Source organism: Grammomys surdaster, unplaced genomic scaffold, assembly GCF_004785775.1.
Source record: "Grammomys surdaster isolate TR1022 unplaced genomic scaffold, NIH_TR_1.0 124820, whole genome shotgun sequence".
In the NCBI taxonomy this organism is placed as follows: Eukaryota; Metazoa; Chordata; class Mammalia; order Rodentia; family Muridae; genus Grammomys; species Grammomys surdaster.
In genome coordinates, this window is record NW_021619764.1 from 214,171 (window position 1) to 230,274 (window position 16,104).

The 16,104-nt window shown below is 48.7% G+C and overlaps 2 protein-coding genes across 3 annotated transcripts in view; one reads left to right on the forward strand and one right to left on the reverse strand.

The window, feature by feature from the left end:
* Positions 1–7,088, forward strand: part of Lrrc61 (leucine rich repeat containing 61) — a 22,125-nt gene extending 15,037 nt beyond the window's left edge. The window contains exon 2 of the mRNA XM_028784756.1: positions 4,571–7,088. Coding sequence (XP_028640589.1) covers positions 4,682–5,461 — 780 coding nt within the window. The 5' untranslated portion in view covers positions 4,571–4,681 and the 3' untranslated portion in view covers positions 5,462–7,088. The remainder of the gene's footprint in view (positions 1–4,570) is intronic.
* On the reverse strand, positions 6,059–9,198 carry Rarres2 (retinoic acid receptor responder 2). Of its 2 annotated transcripts, none has more exons than XM_028784759.1 (6): positions 8,990–9,198; positions 8,500–8,702; positions 8,193–8,297; positions 6,614–6,709; positions 6,313–6,431; positions 6,059–6,167 (listed from the first exon to the last, which is right to left on the reverse strand). In XM_028784759.1, the coding sequence occupies exons 2-5, from the start codon at positions 8,677–8,679 to the stop codon at positions 6,324–6,326; spliced, it is 489 nt and encodes a 162-aa protein (XP_028640592.1). In that variant the 5' UTR covers positions 8,680–8,702; positions 8,990–9,198; the 3' UTR covers positions 6,059–6,167; positions 6,313–6,323. The 2 variants fall into 2 exon arrangements, with proteins under 2 accessions (XP_028640592.1, XP_028640591.1); XM_028784758.1 differs by having other exon boundaries at positions 6,313–6,434.
* Between the last annotated feature and the right edge of the window lie 6,906 nt (positions 9,199–16,104).

Here is a 16,104-nt window from a genome sequence, read left to right on the forward strand (position 1 = left end):
AGAGAGAGAGAGAGAGAGAGAGAGAGAGAGAGAGAGAGAGAGAGAGAGAAATATCAGAGAGAGAGAGAGAAAGAGAAGTAGAGATGTTGAGGCCGGCCATGACCACGTGGAGAGAGGGGGAAGGGAAGGGGGCAGAGAGAAGCTACAGGCAAGAGAGCAAGAGGGTAAGAGGGTAAGAGAGAGAGGAGGGGGCAAACAGCCCCTTTTATAGTGGGCAGGCCTACCTGGCTGTTGCCAGGTATCTGTGGAGGTGGAGTTTAGACAGAATACTAACATTCCCACGTTTTGATTTAATTAAAAAGAAAAATTAGAAAGAGGTGACAGCGAGCAGGAATAGGGTCGTCGTGATATCTGGCTACTTCCTGCTGGCATTGGGGGCAACGTGTCTTTAGGGAGAACCTAGAAGAATGGGTATGGGGGATGTTTGTCTTAGGAGAGTTGGCTGTTTCCTGCTGTCCAGGGTCTATGGAGCCATCTGAGGATAGGTCAGAAGGGACAGGTCCAGTAGAAGCAGCTGTGTGTGTGACAGGAGATGGAACATCTAGAGGTTGCTTCTCTGGAGCTGTTCTAGATGTGTCTGGACTTTCAAGATGTAGGGAATAAGATTAAGTACATTTGGGAGAAAGAAAAATTTTCTAAGATGTACACTTGAAACCCAGAGGGATCCCACCCTTTGTTATAGGTAGTAAGTGGGAACTTTAGGCAGATGTACTTCTCTGGATGGCATCTATTTGGTCCAAGAGAGGTAGATCTGAGTGAGTTTCCTGTAGCTTATAAGTTTACAAAAGAGATAACAGCGTGAGTTAACTACATAAGCAGTCTTTAAGATGAACCTTTGCTGGATTGTATAGTGGAATGTTTTATTAGAGTTAAGCAAGTTACTAGGAACTCAGATAATTTAGGACAGTGGCATAGAAAGAAGAGGAAATATGAAGCATTTAATTGATGGCAACTGAGTTTAGGAAATGAGGTAACAGATAATGTCTGTGAAAGCTTAGCTGTCAATGTAGTCAGAAGTCTGATAAAGAGTAAACAACAATCTACCAGTTATATATTATTTTAAAAAATGACCGAGTCCACTAGCCAACAGTTCCCATGGTCTCCATAGTCTCTTGGGTGAAGTCAGTTTGGCTTCCAAGCGCAGAAGATGCAGGGCTTTTTTTCTGTGGAATGGATATGCAGAAATAAGAAATGACTTACCTTGGTTTGACTTAGCTAAGTCATTTGACTCAGAGCATCCAGTTTAGCCCATTGTGTTTGTTAGTGACTATATTATCACATACAATCCAGGCTGTATCTTCTAGGTGGCTGGTGTACAAGTCTTCTGAAACCATCTTGGGTCAACTGTTAGAGGCTTTGGGAATTCTGTTGGCCATAAACTTAAATATACTATTAGCAGACTTCTGACAAGATGGTTGTAACTGAATAGAATTTAATAGCAGTAGTGAAAATCTACTAAGACAGAGCCTTTCCTATCCTGTCTTAAGTAACTTTGGCGGGTTGTGTAGGTAGAGAAAAGCACATTTTTTTGTATTAGCAAAGAAACATTTGGCTAGGACCAGAATAAGAAAGCTGGATCATATGGTTGGCGAGGGTGGGGTGGGGTGGGGTGGGGGAGGGGGTTGGGCAGCAGTGGCAGTAGGGCGGGACTTCCTGCTAGCGGCCGGAAGTTGCTGCCCAGTGTCTCTGGCGGCTAGAGTTTGCGGTGGGCAAGGAAAAGCAAGCGTGTCCCATATCACAACAACGTTCATGTTAGTTGTTTTTGTAGCAGAAGGCACCGCTAGCACTCACTTTACAGGTCTCAGGCAGAGATGGAGAGGGAACGCCTCCCTTGAATGCTCGGGTAGCCAAGCCCTTTGTGCAGGTGGTTGTGCACGTGGGAAAGCAAGTCTAGCTGGTCTGATGTAAACCTGCAGACATCCGCTGGAGTGTTTATAAAAAGATAAAGAGTATGTTCTGTGGGTGTGTGGAGAGGTATAGGGGAAGGGGATGTCTCAGGGGGCCATGCCCAGGCATCTCTTCCCCTTGAGGGACCAGTCACACACTGGTACAGCAGAGAATAGAGTTTATTCAGGGCATGGGGAGGGGAGCCAGGAGGGTAGTAGAGGCAGAGAGAGAGAGAGAGAGAGAGAGAGAGAGAGAGAGAGAGAGAGAGAGAGAGAGAGCGAGCAGAGAAGTAAAGGTGTAGTGGCCGACCATGACCACGTGGAGAGAGGGGGAAGGGAAGGGAGGAGGGGGGCAGAGAGAAGCTACAGGCAAGAGAACAAGAGAGCAAGAGGGTAAGAGAGAGAAGAGGGGGCAACTGGAGACCTCCTCAGAGGGGAGACCCTCACTCAAGTCTCAGAAAGTCGCAGCCACCCAGTAATCTGCTCGAGACACTGTGTACCAGAGCAATTGCGAGGTTTATTAGGGCGTGACAGCTAGCTGCCGGTCAATTCGTATGCCCACGGAGGAGCTGAATTGATCCTGACAGCCAGTTTGAGAGGGGTTTTTAAGGGGAAAAACCACAAACCAAGGAATGGGGAGGGGGCTCATGGTTGTTAGGTGGCATAACATAAAAATAGCAGAACATTCCAAAGGAACCCAACCTACGTGAGTCAGGATCAGGTGAAAACTCTCTGTACGCTTATCTTTCTCAAGAATGTGGTCCTGCTCTGTTACTTCGGCCTTGCCCTGTCACTATGGTTCTCAGCTTGGTTCCACCTGGCTAAATTGCATTCTAGCCAGTTCCCGTAACTAGTCTGTCCACATTCTTAACTTGCTTCATGCCTCCATGTCTTTATAAAGAAAGCCTAAAGAATATTTTATATCTAAAAAGGATTCTATATACCCAGTATCTATAATTTTTCACGCTACACAACCAGCCCCTTTTATAGTGGGCAGGCCTACCTGGCTGTTGCCAGGTAGCTGAGGAGGTGGAGTTTAGACAGAATACTAACAGTAAGTATCCCCTCCTTGGAGGAAACCAGGCTCACAGCACCATCATTACTTAACTTTTCCAGCGACTATTATGATACATCTTTATTAACCCTAAAGGGTTCCATTTTGAAAAGTTAACTTTTTGTTGATTGGCTGGTTTGTTGGTGGTTTTGTTTTGGTTTTTGGTTTTTAGAGACAGGGTTTCTCTGTGTAGCTCTGGCTGTCCTGGAACTCACTCTGTAAACCAGGCTGGCCTGGAACTCAGAAATCCGCTTGTCTCTGCCTCCCAAATGTTGGGATTAAAGGCGTGCACCACCACTACCTGGCTGGTGTTTTTGTTTTTTAAAATAGGGAATTCAAGCTGGCTTTGAATTCTCACTCCTCTTGCCCTCCTCCACCCTGTCCCACCCCTCAGAAATAGGTTTACAGGTTTACATGACCACTTCAGGCTTGAATTTGTTTTAAAATAGACAACAGGTCATTACCACCTTCCTGGAATGCAGACCCAGGTAAGGATGTGCTATAACTTCTTTCATTCACTCAAAAATATTATTTCCATTTTCCCAACATTATCACCATTTAGAATGGTATCCAGAGGATGCAGACCAACTTGCAGCTCTGGCTGGGGCTCTAAGGCCTGAGGGGTAGTTCAGCTTTTAGTCCTGGGTACTGAGGAAACTGAAGTTAAGGAAGGTAGGACAGGGTGGAAGTTAACAGAGGAGCTGGGGTGAGCTAGTTACATACTGCTCTACCTCCAGGCTGCCCCTAACCAAGTCTCCCTGCTCCCCACCCGGCCCTTCTTCTTCGACACCACTTCTCAGAGATCAGCAGGACGGCAACGGTCACTGTGTGCTGGACAGTGTCACTGTGTTACTGAGGCTGTGGCATCACGGTACCAAAGGGCAAGCCGGGGGAGGCAGAGAAGTCCCGGAAGCCATTTTGGAGCAAAAAGGAGTGCCTCACATAGCTCTGGAGTGTGGGGGATGGCGGCAAGCGCATCTTTAGTGGCTGTGGGTCAGTGAGCCCAAGTGTGTGTGACATCAGTGAGAGAAGGCTGCCTGTGGGGAGGGTCAGTGCTGTTGCTGCCCATAGAGGATACAGGGTCACACGGGCAGGAAAACAAAAGCAGGCCTCATTCCAAACTGCAGACTTTGGCTGGGGGCCCAGACTAGGCAGTCTGAGCTAGGCAGGCAGTTACACCTACAAAAAAAACATTAGAACACTGCCAATGCCAACAGAGCTCAGAGCTTGTACAATATTGGAAAACAGTTTCCTGGTGTAGCACAATCCCATGTGCACAGTAAAACTAAGGGCATAACTACACGGACACTCTTTTCAAAGTAGATGCCCCTCTTCCATAAAGATGGGTTCTATAAATAGACTACTTGTGCCATCTTAAGGTTCCAGACTGGTGTGGGCTCATTCACACAGAGAGCACAGAGGTCACCTAGGCTGCTAACCACGTTTATTCACAGTCCTATGAGCAGAAAACAAGCGCCCCCCCCCCAAAGCGACAACCCTGTGTGTTTAACATTTCTGGTTTCTGTGAGCGTAAGGACTTTGTGCCATCTGCATGGCATGCTGCAATTCCGGGCTGCACAGGATGCATGCCCAGGAGAGGCTGGCCTGACTGTCTGTCTCTCTTTTTTAGGGCCCAAGCAGAATTGAGGGAGAGCAGCAAGCGGATCCTCAGAGGCACCAGCGTCCCTGTGACTAACAGCACTGCCAGGGCCCTGCTGTGGCTGTGTGAACCTTCGGTATCATGGAGCCTCCTGGAGAGAAGCCAGGAGAGGCTGAGGCACTGAGTATCACACCCCAGCTGCTGAAGTCCCACTCTGGAGAGTTTGCCCTGGATTCCATCCTGTTGCTGAAACTTCGGGGTTTAGGGGTAATGGACCTGGGTTGTTTGGGGGAGTGCCTGAACCTTGAGTGGCTTGACCTATCAGGCAATGCACTTACCCACCTGGGCCCACTGGCATCCCTGCGCCAGCTGGCTGTGCTCAACGTCTCCAATAATCGGCTGACAGGGCTGGAGCCACTAGCAGCTTGTGAGAACCTGCAGAGCCTCAATGCCGCTGGTAACCTGCTGACCACTCCTGCCCAGCTGCAGTGTCTGGCTGGGCTGCAGGGCCTGGAGCACCTGAGGCTCCGGGACCCTTTGGCTCGGCTCAGCAACCCGCTATGTGCAAATCCCTCCTACTGGGCTGGGGTCCGAGAGCTGCTGCCTGGCCTCAAAGTCATAGATGGGGAACGTGTGAGTGGGCGGGGCAGTGAGTTATACCAGTTATGCCGAGACCTGGACAGTTCCTTGCGCTCCAGCTCCAGCCCAGGCCCCAGAGCCATCGAGGCCCAGCCATGGGTAGAGCCCGGCTATTGGGAGTCCTGGCCCATCCGGAGCAGCTCCATTCTGGAGGAGGCCTGCCGGCAGTTTCAGGACTCACTGCAGGAATGTCTTGACCTGGATCGTCAGGCCGGTGAGAGCTTGGCCCAGGCCCAGCAGGCTCTCAGCCCTGCAGAAACCAGCTCTTCCTTTGTCTTCTGAATGCAACTCATAGCCAAGGTCGTCTGATCTTAGACATTCCTTCCCTGCCCCATGCCCTTGCCTCTCTATTTATTTATTTCTGGTCACCGAACCTGCAAACTAGGTTGTTCATTCATCACTCTCTTGAGAGCTTCCTACATCTCTCCAAGGACACTTCCTGCCCTCCTACGCCCGCAGGAGAACGCTTTCTAGGTCACCTCTAGAAGGTAGAAGAGATCCCCTCACTATCTGGCAAATACACTGCAGCCAGGCTCTGGGGGCTCCGGGCATGGTGAGCCTGCGCTCCCTCAGATGCCCCACCTAAGGCTTTGCGGGTAAGGCTACTTGCCACCTGCTAACTCTTATTAAATAGTCCCGTGCTCATATGTATCGCCTGTTGTCTCTTCTTCAGCAAATACACAGGCTTCTGTACCTCTGCTGTGGTCCTGTGGGAGGCTACTACACTTACCCTACCTGCTTCTTTCTGGTACTAAGCAGGAAGTGTGGAGACAGACAGACAGACAGACACACACACACACACACACACACACACACACACACAGTCTTTGAGCTTTCCTTATATTACAGGTCGAGCTGGGGGAAGAACAACACAAGGTCGGAAAGGAACAGACTCAGCAGTTTTATTAGCCTGGAGTTGGAAAGTCTTTGGGAGGCGACATGCTTCTGCTGGGTACTGCCACAGCTGTACGGGGAGTAAGATGAAGTCCTAGAGAAGAAGGGAAAGCCAGGTTGGGTGTGCAGGAGGTTGTTTTGGCCTGATCCTAGCTTTTTTTCACGTCTCACATGTCCCTTGTCTTCCTCCCTCAGCCCAATTTCCATGCGAGGGCTGGCTCTCCCCATTAACCACTTACCTGTCCAGGGCTTATTTGGGTCTCAGGGCCCTGGAGAAGGCAAACTGTCCAGGGAAGAAGTAGCTGCGGGGGTCCTCTCCAGACTGTGCTATCTTAGTGCACTGCGACTCCTGAGGCTCCTGCTAGAACCAGTGTTTGTTGCAGCAGTGCCTAGGAAGTCCGGAGGTACCGCCACAACCCCCAGGGGAATGTCCCAGCTGCCCCCTACCCAACTCTTCTTTCCAGGTTTCCTGTACTTCTTCCACACACCCAGATTTGATCTGTCCCTCCAGGCCTCTCCCCAACCTCTCTTCCTTCTTACCTGAGGCCCTTGCTTCAGTATTGGGCAGTGGACCATCCGGCCTAGAACTTTACCCTTGGGGTCCAGTTTGACGCAGGCCAGGCATTTCCGCTTTCTCTGGGGAAGAGAACAGGAGTGTCAGGATGGAGACTAGCCCTTCTGGCACTAGAGAGGAGGGCTGTAGTGATTTGAATAAGAATGTCCCCCATAGGCTCAGATATTTGAATACTTGGTCTCCAATTGGTGGTGCGGTGTGGGGAGGTTTGGAAGGTTTGACCTTGTTGGAGGAAGGACATCACTGGGGCAGGCTTTAAGATTTTAAAACCTTGGACCACTCCCAATTCACTGTGCTTCCTGTTTACACGGAAGGCGGTGAGCTCTCAGCTTCCTGCTCTGGCAGCCATGCCTGCTGGCATCCCCATCTCCCTGCCTCCCACCATGATGGACTTTTATTCCTCTGGAGCCCTAAGCCAAAATAAACCTTTCCTATTATTAAGTTGGCTTTGGTCATGGTATTTTATCACAGCAACAGGAACGTAACTAAATCCAAGGGGCAAGGTGACATGCAAGCCAGATGGACACACAACTTATCCTGGGATAGGAGATTTTAGAAGTTCTATTCTTGGGACATAGTCTCAAGAAGTAGCCCAGACTGTCTAAAACTTTAACTTCTCCAATGGTGGCATTTCAAGTGTGTGCTACCCTTGGCTCGGCTGCAGACAATAGTACTTTAGCCTGTGCAGGAATCATTCCTGTGTGGGCATGCATATGTGTACTGCTCACAGGCAGTAGACTCCATGGGCATATTCACAAGGTCCTGTGTTAGTGTGCAAACATGTTTAAAAGCAAAAATCTTCCTCAGATGGTGTCTGTCTATCTCTGTTTCTCTCTGGTGTGTGTGTATCTGTGTACGTGTGTGCGTGTGTGTGTGTGTTTGTGTGTGTACTCATGCCTGTGCATGTATGTGTCTCATTTCACCACTCTGCTTTATTATCCCCTTGGCAGAAAATCTCTCACTGAACCTGTAGTACGACTGGCACCCAACAAGCCTTGGGTATACTCCTGTGTAGCCACGCCCAGCTGTTTTCATGTGGATGCTGGGATTCAAACTCAGGTCCTTGTGCTTACACAGCAAGGGCCCTTAACACCTTGGCCTCATATTTATTTACATTTTTCCTTTAAGATTTAATTTGAACAAAAGGTCTTTGAAACCAAGAGTCTCGCTATATCGCTAAATTGCCAGTATGATCCAGTCCCTTCCCTTAGCCCCGGGAGGGAACAAGGACCTTCAGTGAACCCACAAAGCTGTTAGAGAACCTTAACTCAAAAGTGCTGCCCCTCCAGCCGGAGGTCAGTCCATAGCAGCAGTGTCACCCTTAGGGTGGGCAGTTACTGTGAAACCCTTTGATGAACTGGCTCTATATAGATCCTGGCCAGGATACAGGATAAACTCCACAGAGAAGCTTCTTTAGGAGGACTCACTCTGATGGAGAAATTTCTATTTTCCCTCCATCTTCCCTTCTTTGCAGACAGCCCCCAGCGATGAGCACAGTGCTTCTCTGGACTCCAGTTCCTACCCTAGCAGAGCCCCTTCACTCACCCCGTTTGGTTTGAGTGTGCACTCCGGCTTTTTCCAGTCCTTCTTGTGGCAGATGGTCTGCTGGAGTTTAAATTCCAACCTCACAAAGGTGCCAGCTGAGAAGACCTATAGACAGACAGACAGACAGACAAGAAGAAGGCCAGCAGGTAATTCCTGGATGTTACTCCTTTCCCCGAACACCTTAATTTAGAACTGGCACACCCTAGGAGGGTGGCAGGCTGGGGACCTTTCCCAGTAAAACTTTCTGGGAGTTCACTGGTCCCCAGGGCTGCAACGCCTCCATCCTCTACCCAGTCACGCCACTAACCATTTCGTCAGCGCTGTCCACACCGATCTCTTGGAAGGCCCACTGCACAGGTGGGTGTCTGTGGAACTCCTCCAGAGCCACCTGCAAGCCCCTGCGCTGTACCTCACTGAGTTCAGGCTCTGTCCCATGTGCGCCCATGATGCCCAGCCACAGGGCCAGGGAGATCAGCAGGCACTTCATGACTTCACCTCAGTCCTATGGTCCTGCAAAGATGGTGTATGCTCTTTAGCTCTTGGAGCTATGGTGGTGGTGGTCTGACCTATCCCTGGGGACAGAAGTGCCCCTTTCTGAATTTCCATTGGTATCCAACTAGCCCTTCCCATTCTGCAAGGCCTTGTTTCCTGGGGCCAGCAAAGTTTTAGAGTTCCCTGCCAACAGTGCCGGGAAGTAGTCCTGCTGGCTATGGCCACTACAGCCTCTTTTCTGAGCCATTTTCTCCTCCTTTTGGGTCTTCCTTCCATGTCCCAAATCCCCAGCCTCTTTCTGGTACCTTGAGAAATATCAGGTTTGTTGCTTTAGCGAGGCCTTTTTCTGTGTGGTCCCTCCAACAGCTCCCTGGCAGCTGTCCCCTCTCACCCCCTCATCTCCCTTTTCTCCTCTCTCTTGGTCCCCAAAGCCCCGCCTTTTCCCATTGACCCTTCTCCCAGAGTCCGGAGTTTTGGAGTTTCCCGTTTCCCAAAGTTCCCTGACCTTCCTCTTGCATTGAGCCAAAGGAGGGGGAAGGGGAGGGCCTGGAGCACCAAATGAGACAGGCTGCAGGCTGAATATTTTTCAGAAGACGTAAATGTGGGAGGACAAGCAGATTCAGGGCGTGTGGGAAAGGCAAGATGCTTAACCCTCCCCGCACCAGGCTGCAGCCACCATCAAGACAACTGTCCCCAGCAGTGGGTGTTTCTCCATCCCAGTTCCATCCCAGTCCTGGGTTTTCTAATATGAGATAGAGGAGCTTCTCTCCTTTGCTTCTTCTGCAGCCTCAGTTTTTGAATTCTGTCATCTCTCACTGTAACTGCAATCACTTGAGGGAGTGGTTTTTGATAGAACCCTACTTGAACAGGTGATCTTCTACTAGAAAGCTATAGATGGGAAAACTGAGGCTCCTTCAGTATCAAGGTATCAGGTTTGTTCCTTCATCTTGTCCTGTGTGTCCAGTGAGAGAGCTCCTGTGTCACTGGCTGCTGCCTTCTTCTGCCCTCCAGACATCTGACACATCTTTCCTGATGTCTTGGGTTTGTTCACGCCCACATGGGCCTAGCTTTGACTGGCATCAGCCTCTTCCTTGCAGAGGCTCCAAGCAGACTCTCCCTTCTGTGGTCCTGCTTCCGGCTTTGCTCCTTGGACCTACCACCAACTCTCAGGTCTCCATGAATAGACTTTCTGGGCTGGATGTGCTTCCCTAGCCGTAATTCCATCCACCCAGTACCTTCCACCCGACTAGCCTACCTGACCTCTGACCCTGGCTCATTTCTCCAGCTCATTCTCTCAGGACTTGAGCAAGTGCAGAAGCCTTATGTCACTGCTTCCTGTCCGAGGATCTGAAACCTTCCAGATCTCAGCTGGCCAGGTGGACCTTTTCCCTGAGGGTTGAAGGACTACGTGCTCTCTGGAGAACTTCCTTTTTGAAATTTATTTTTTAATTCTGAGTACTTATTGCCACTAAAGATGGTTTAATTTCAGTCAAAAACAACATTAAATGAATAAACTGGGAAAAAGGGCCATTTTTGTGTTAATTCAAAAAAATAACATGAAACTTAATGCTTTTTAGATCTTGAAAGGGTGGTTGGAGGTCCTACAATCCTCCTTAAACTTCATTTTTTTATTAATTTATTCACTTTACATTCCAGTTGCAGCCCCTCTCCAGTCCAACCCTCACAAGTCCCTTCCTCCATTACCCTCCTCCTCCCAGAGGACACTGAAGAACTTTCTTTTACAGCCTCAGTTGCCCAGGGCTGCCTTTTCTTTTGCCTTTCCTGGGTGAGGGAAATCCCTTGCTGAGACTCTTCTGTCAGTAAATTCCTTCCAGAATTGCACTTTTGTTTTCTGGCCTCGCTGGCTTCACATGCGGCTTCTCCTGGCCATTCCTGACGTCCGCATCCTAAGTGAGATGACTTCTGGTCTTCCGAGGACTGTTGCAGTGTTAGGAGCCTGCTGCTGGGATAGAACGGGCTGCTGAAACCCAGAAGGGGAGACAGAGAAAAGTGTCCAAATGTTGGCTCGACTTCTGGGTACCTTGAGCAAATGGGGAAAACCTGGACTGCATATCATTAACAGCCCCCGTCATTCTCTAGAATTGTATCGGAGACCTTAGGGTCAAAGTGTGGTGTGGGCGGCCTGGTAAGCCAGGCTCTGCTGTAAGTCCCCAGCTACAGAGAAAAATAATAGAGAAAGCAGAAAAAGATTTACTCAGACATGGCCATGTTAGTAAGATGACAAAGAGCTACAGGAACCTCAGAGTTAGGCATTGGCATAAAGTTTAGACTACATTTTTTTTTAAAGTATTTTGTTATTTTTTGTGTATGAATGTTTTGCCTGCATGTATGTCTCTGTATTACATGTCCATGCTGCCTGTTGTCCACAGAGGCCGGGTGAGAGCATCAAATCACCTGGACCTAGAGTTACAGAAGGTTGTAATGTGGGTACCATGTGGATGCTGGGAATCAAACCTTGGTCTTCTGAAAGACTAGTATCCAGTATGCTTAACCACTGAGCGTCCTTCAGCCTCTGAGGTTCAGGTTTAAGCAGACTGCCAAGAATGCAACCGTTTGTGGTCAACTTGCAGTCCCACCTAGGGTGTGTACATCATTGAGCCTTCAGTGTCTCCCCTAGTCCCCTCGGAAAGTAGTGACAAGTCACCAGGACTGTAGGAGATCTTCCTGAGACATAAGTTTGTCCTGGCTAGCACTAGGCTCCAGCCTTTTGTTGTTTCAACATGAGATTCCCCAGGGAAATTTTAACCCTTTCTCATTCTTTATTTTCTCTCCTCCTCCCTATCTTCTTTCTTCTCCTCTGTCCCTTCCTCCTTTCCTTCCTTTCTTCCTCCTTCCCTTTCCTCTCTCCTTCCCTCCTTCCTCCCTCCCTCCCTCCCTTCCTTCCTTCCTTCCTTCCTTCCTTCCTTCCTTCTTTCTTTCCTTCCTCCCTCCCTTCCTTCTTCCCTTCCCTCCTTCTTCCCTCCCTTCCCTCCTCCTTCCCTTCCCTCCCTCCTTCTTTCCTTCCCTCCTTCTTCCTTGCCCTCCTTCCTCCCTTCCCTCCCTCCCTCCGTCCCTCCTGCCCTCCTCTTCTTTTCATCTTTCTTTGTTTCATGGTCTCATTGTGAGGTCCTGGCCAGCCTGAAATTCACTCTGTAGACCAGACTGGCCTCGAACTCACAGACACCTGCCTGCCTCTGCCTCCCTAGTGCTGGTATTAAAGACGTGTGTCAGCATCACAACAGTGTGATAACACATCTTATCTCTTTGAAACAGTGTCTTTCTGTAGGGCTTGGGAGTTGGTGCTGGGGTGGTAGAGTGCTTATTCACCAGCCACCAGCGTTTGTTCCGTAGCACTGCGGTCTTCTCGCCTGCCAAGACTGTTGTTACCTTGTTACAGCCCTAAGCTAACAAAGGAAGGCCCCATACCGCTTCCCAGTGTGCCAGACCATCTGTAAGGTGGGATCGTGGTCCCTTTGCTCAAGCTGTTGACGATGCAGTGGGAAATTCATGGAAAGTGGCTAGCTGGTAACATTGGACATAAAGTTCTCTCCACGAATTGTTCCCACCTTGCCAGCATCCTTCAGATGGACCTACGGCTTCTTTACCGTGCACTCTGAGGGTAGCAGCAAGATCGTCATCTCCAAGAACCCACTCCTGGCATTTCAGTCCACAGCTATTTGTGAGCAGAGATATTGAGCTGGAATATTGTGAGAAGCACAACTTTGAGGGAGAAAGAGTTTATTCTGTTTGTAGGCCCAGGTTGTAGTCTACTGCTATGCAGCAGCCAGGTAAGGACCTGAAGCAGCTAGTCACATCCTCTGTCAGGAATACAGATGGGATGAGTGCATGCATGGCCGCCGCTCCAGAGCTTCCTCTACTCATTTGGGTAGAGTTCAAACTCAGGTGATGCCCACTTTCTGGCTGTGTCTTCCTCATCAATTCATAATCAAGACAATCCCCCAGACACATCCAAAGGCCAGCCTAATAGAGACAGTCTCACTGAGATGTTTCCCAGGGGAATGTAGATTGTGTCACACTGTCAATAGAACTATCATGGATGGTAAGTAACTGTGTTTCCCAAGAGTTTTGGGTGACAGGGTCAATATGCATATACAGAGCAAGTATTTCCCAGCCCCAGGCTCTGTGCTGGGGGATGCTCTGGGGACTGGTGACCAGAAAATTCTTCCAGTGTGGGACTTAAACTGAGAGACATGGCAGCTGCATCCTGTGTGTGGAAGGGCATGAGGAGGAGGGACAGGAATCCTAGGCAGAGAGAGGGAGGCTGGGAGCAGCGTGCTGGGAACTGATGACGGCAGCTGGACTGCTCAAAGGTAATGGCCACACACAATTCCCTTTAGTGCTCCTTGTGCTTACATGCATGCTGTGGTCTCTGCTCTTCAAGCTAGAAGTAATTTGACCTTGATGCAAATATAAATTCACTGACTTAAAAAAAAAACTTAAATCATTATAGTATACATTTAAAACACTACAGTTTTGGTACTGGAGAGAAGGCTCGACAGTTAAGAGTGTTTGTGGGTCTTCCAGAGTTTAATCTCAGCACCCGTTTCAGGCAGCTCATAACCACCTGTAACCTTGCTCCAGGCTCTGGGGCACCTGACCTCCAAGGGCTCTTGCACTTACAAACACAGATACATAATTGAAAACCCTCTAAAAGTAAACTATTAGCATCTCAGTTACACTGGCCACATGTCAAGCTGGCAGACCCATATATGGGTGGTGGCTGCCCTATTAGATGTTAGATGATACAGAGAATTATGAATCACGTGAGTTAAAACTAAAAATGAATCACGTGTGTCTATGGATAGATGCATGGCACCCTTTTTGAAAGAAAAGAAACTTTCTTACGAGGGAAGGAAACTGTACCTTTTTAAACTTCAGAACTTTCTCAGCCCATGTATAATTTTTGTTTGTTTGTTTGTTTTTCGAGACAGGGTTTCTCTGTATAGCCCTGCCTGTCCTGGAACTCACTCCATAGACCAGGCTGGCCTCGAACTCAGAAATCCACCTGCCTCTGGCTCCCAAGTGCTGGGATTAAAGGCGTGCACCACCACTGACAAGCTAATTTATTTTTTTAAGTTAACGGTGATTCTAAAAGCTTTAAAAAGTTGCACGCGCAACACACACACACACTCTGAGTGTGCACACACACAGTGCCACTGGGGTATTTGTGTGGAAAGCAGAGTGGAGGGGAATTTTTCTTTCAGTTGCAGTTGTCTGGGTGAGAGAGGAATGTTATATGCTTGTGACAAAAATGACAGCTGAGGTGAAGGGAAAAATAGAGACACTAGAAATCCCTTGTGTGTAAAAGCACAGGGTTGGGAAATGGTTCACTTTTTTTTTACATCCTCAGATAAATCATGTTTCTGCACACCTAGGACTCCATGGTAGGCTGGTGTGGTTTAGCAGATTGTTGTAAGGAGTCCAAGGATTCTGAGGCTGGTGGGTCTTCTGAAGTTGGTGGGAGTGGTTCCTTGTGTTTTCTATTCTCTGGAATGCTTTATATGCAGCTGGTTGTTGCGTTTCTAGCATTGTGTGTGGGGTGCCTGCCCCTTTCCACGACTGACAAATCCTACTGGAGTCATTCACTCAGGTTGTTTTTGTTACAGCACCCCCGCTATCGCCTGTGGAGCTCCTGGTATCTTCTGACACAGTGGTTCTCAACCTTCCCAATGCTGTGACCCTTTAATACGGTTCCTCATGTTGTGGTGGCCTTCATCATAAAAATATTTTGTTGCTACTTCATAACTGTAAATTTTGCTACTGTTATGAATTGTAAATATTTGACATGCGGGGTATCTGACATGTAACCCCCTCCCCAAAGAGGTTGTGACCCACAGGTTGGCAACCACAGTGAGAGGGAGATAGGATATCAGGACACAGCCATTTAGCCCACCCTTCGTGGATCTTAGCTTCTTCAAAAGCTTCTTGAGCTTTTCTGTTTTAATCTGTTCTAATCCCGCATGGCATCCTTTTTGATCAAGTGCTTTTCTAAATCTATAAAATGCTCAGAGGTTGTGGGACTGCATAAGGGTATCCTGGGTCATGGTTGAGCAGGTACTTAGAACCCCGAGATTCTCTGTGGAATTCCTCATGAGAACCGGCAGGAGTTCGGTCCCTCCCATCACCTAAGATCCTGAAAAACAGTCACAGATCTCCATAGAGTCACCCAGGCGATAGGCCTCAGGCCTTAGAGATTTACATACTAATGAAGGCCAGAGGGCAGAGCAAATTAAACATTCCTCCCCCCAGATCCTCCCCTAATCCTCCCCCTTTCTCCCTCCCTATATAACTCGGGACGGCCCTGAGTTTTTGGGGGGATACGCCTAGATCCATCTATTATCCGTCATGTCAATAAACCTTTTTGGAACCAAGGACTTCCTCGTGTTACTGGGGCCTGCCGCCGCCAAGGCCCTCAGGCCGCTGTAACCGTAGGATCTCCCTCCCTGATGTGGGGACCCGCCACGGCGACGGGCTTGCGCCGCTGTGGCGGCCTTTTTTAAATTTTCCCCACAAGAGGTTAGCATTATGTCATCTACATAATGAACTTTTTTTTTTTTTTAAATAAAGGGTGGGTGTTAGATTTCTGAGGCAGCTTAAAGAGACAGGAATCTGACTGTCAACAGATGGGACTATGTTTATTAGCACACACAGCAAAGAGGTAGTCCCTCTCCCCCTCCCCTACGTCCCTCTCTCCCTTGCCCCCTCCCTCGCCCTTTCCCTCCAAAGAAATTGAGGTGGTCTGCCTAGGGAAAAAGCTGGTGGCAACTCTTTATAAGGCAGGATGAGGCGCTTGAGAATGGAAAGATAGTTGCAGCCATGGGCCTATGTGTAATTCTGCAGCCTGTCTTTCCTGAAATTGTATGATTCAAGCGAGGCAGATGATCATGGGGGGTAGGTTATCTCTGCAAACATTTTTTTCTGTGATGACTGAGCAAAACTATTTTTAATGTTGTAGGAATCCTGTTTTGTCACCAAGGCACTCTATCATTCTAAACTCAACCATATAAAAAACAGAGGTGGGGGTGTTGATCCTTTCTTAGCTGCTTTCTGCTGAGGAGGGCCATCTTCAGGAGGGGGTAGTTCGAAGTTGGTTGAAGAGAGGTCCTCTGGTCACATAGCAGGGGGAGAGTTTTAACTTGATTGGCTTTGATGGATTATGCAATCCCTGTTATGCATTTCTGGAGAAACATTGGGAAAATAATTCTTGAGATCTGTAACTAGACTGTTTAGTTATAGAGTAAAACTGAGAGATTTCCCAGAAAGGTGGATGGGAAGGGAGAATGGAGGCAGAACAGACAGTGAGCTGTGACAGGAAGTGGGTACAAGGTTATTCAGGACAACAGTGACTGACAAGTCCCACTGCCAAGAATACTGCACCATGGCGAGCCAGGAGAAGCAG

Coding starts and splice junctions, on each gene's coding strand:
- Rarres2 (XM_028784758.1), bottom strand. CDS start 8,679: ATGAAGTGCCTGCTGATCTCCCTGGCCCTGTGGCTGGGCATCATGGGC. Junction 6,710..8,192: donor GCACACTCAAACCAAACGGG/GTGAGTGAAGGG, acceptor TCTCTTCCCCAG/AGAAAGCGGAAATGCCTGGC. Junction 6,435..6,613: donor TACTGAAGCAAGGGCCTCAG/GTAAGAAGGAAG, acceptor CACTGGTTCTAG/CAGGAGCCTCAGGAGTCGCA.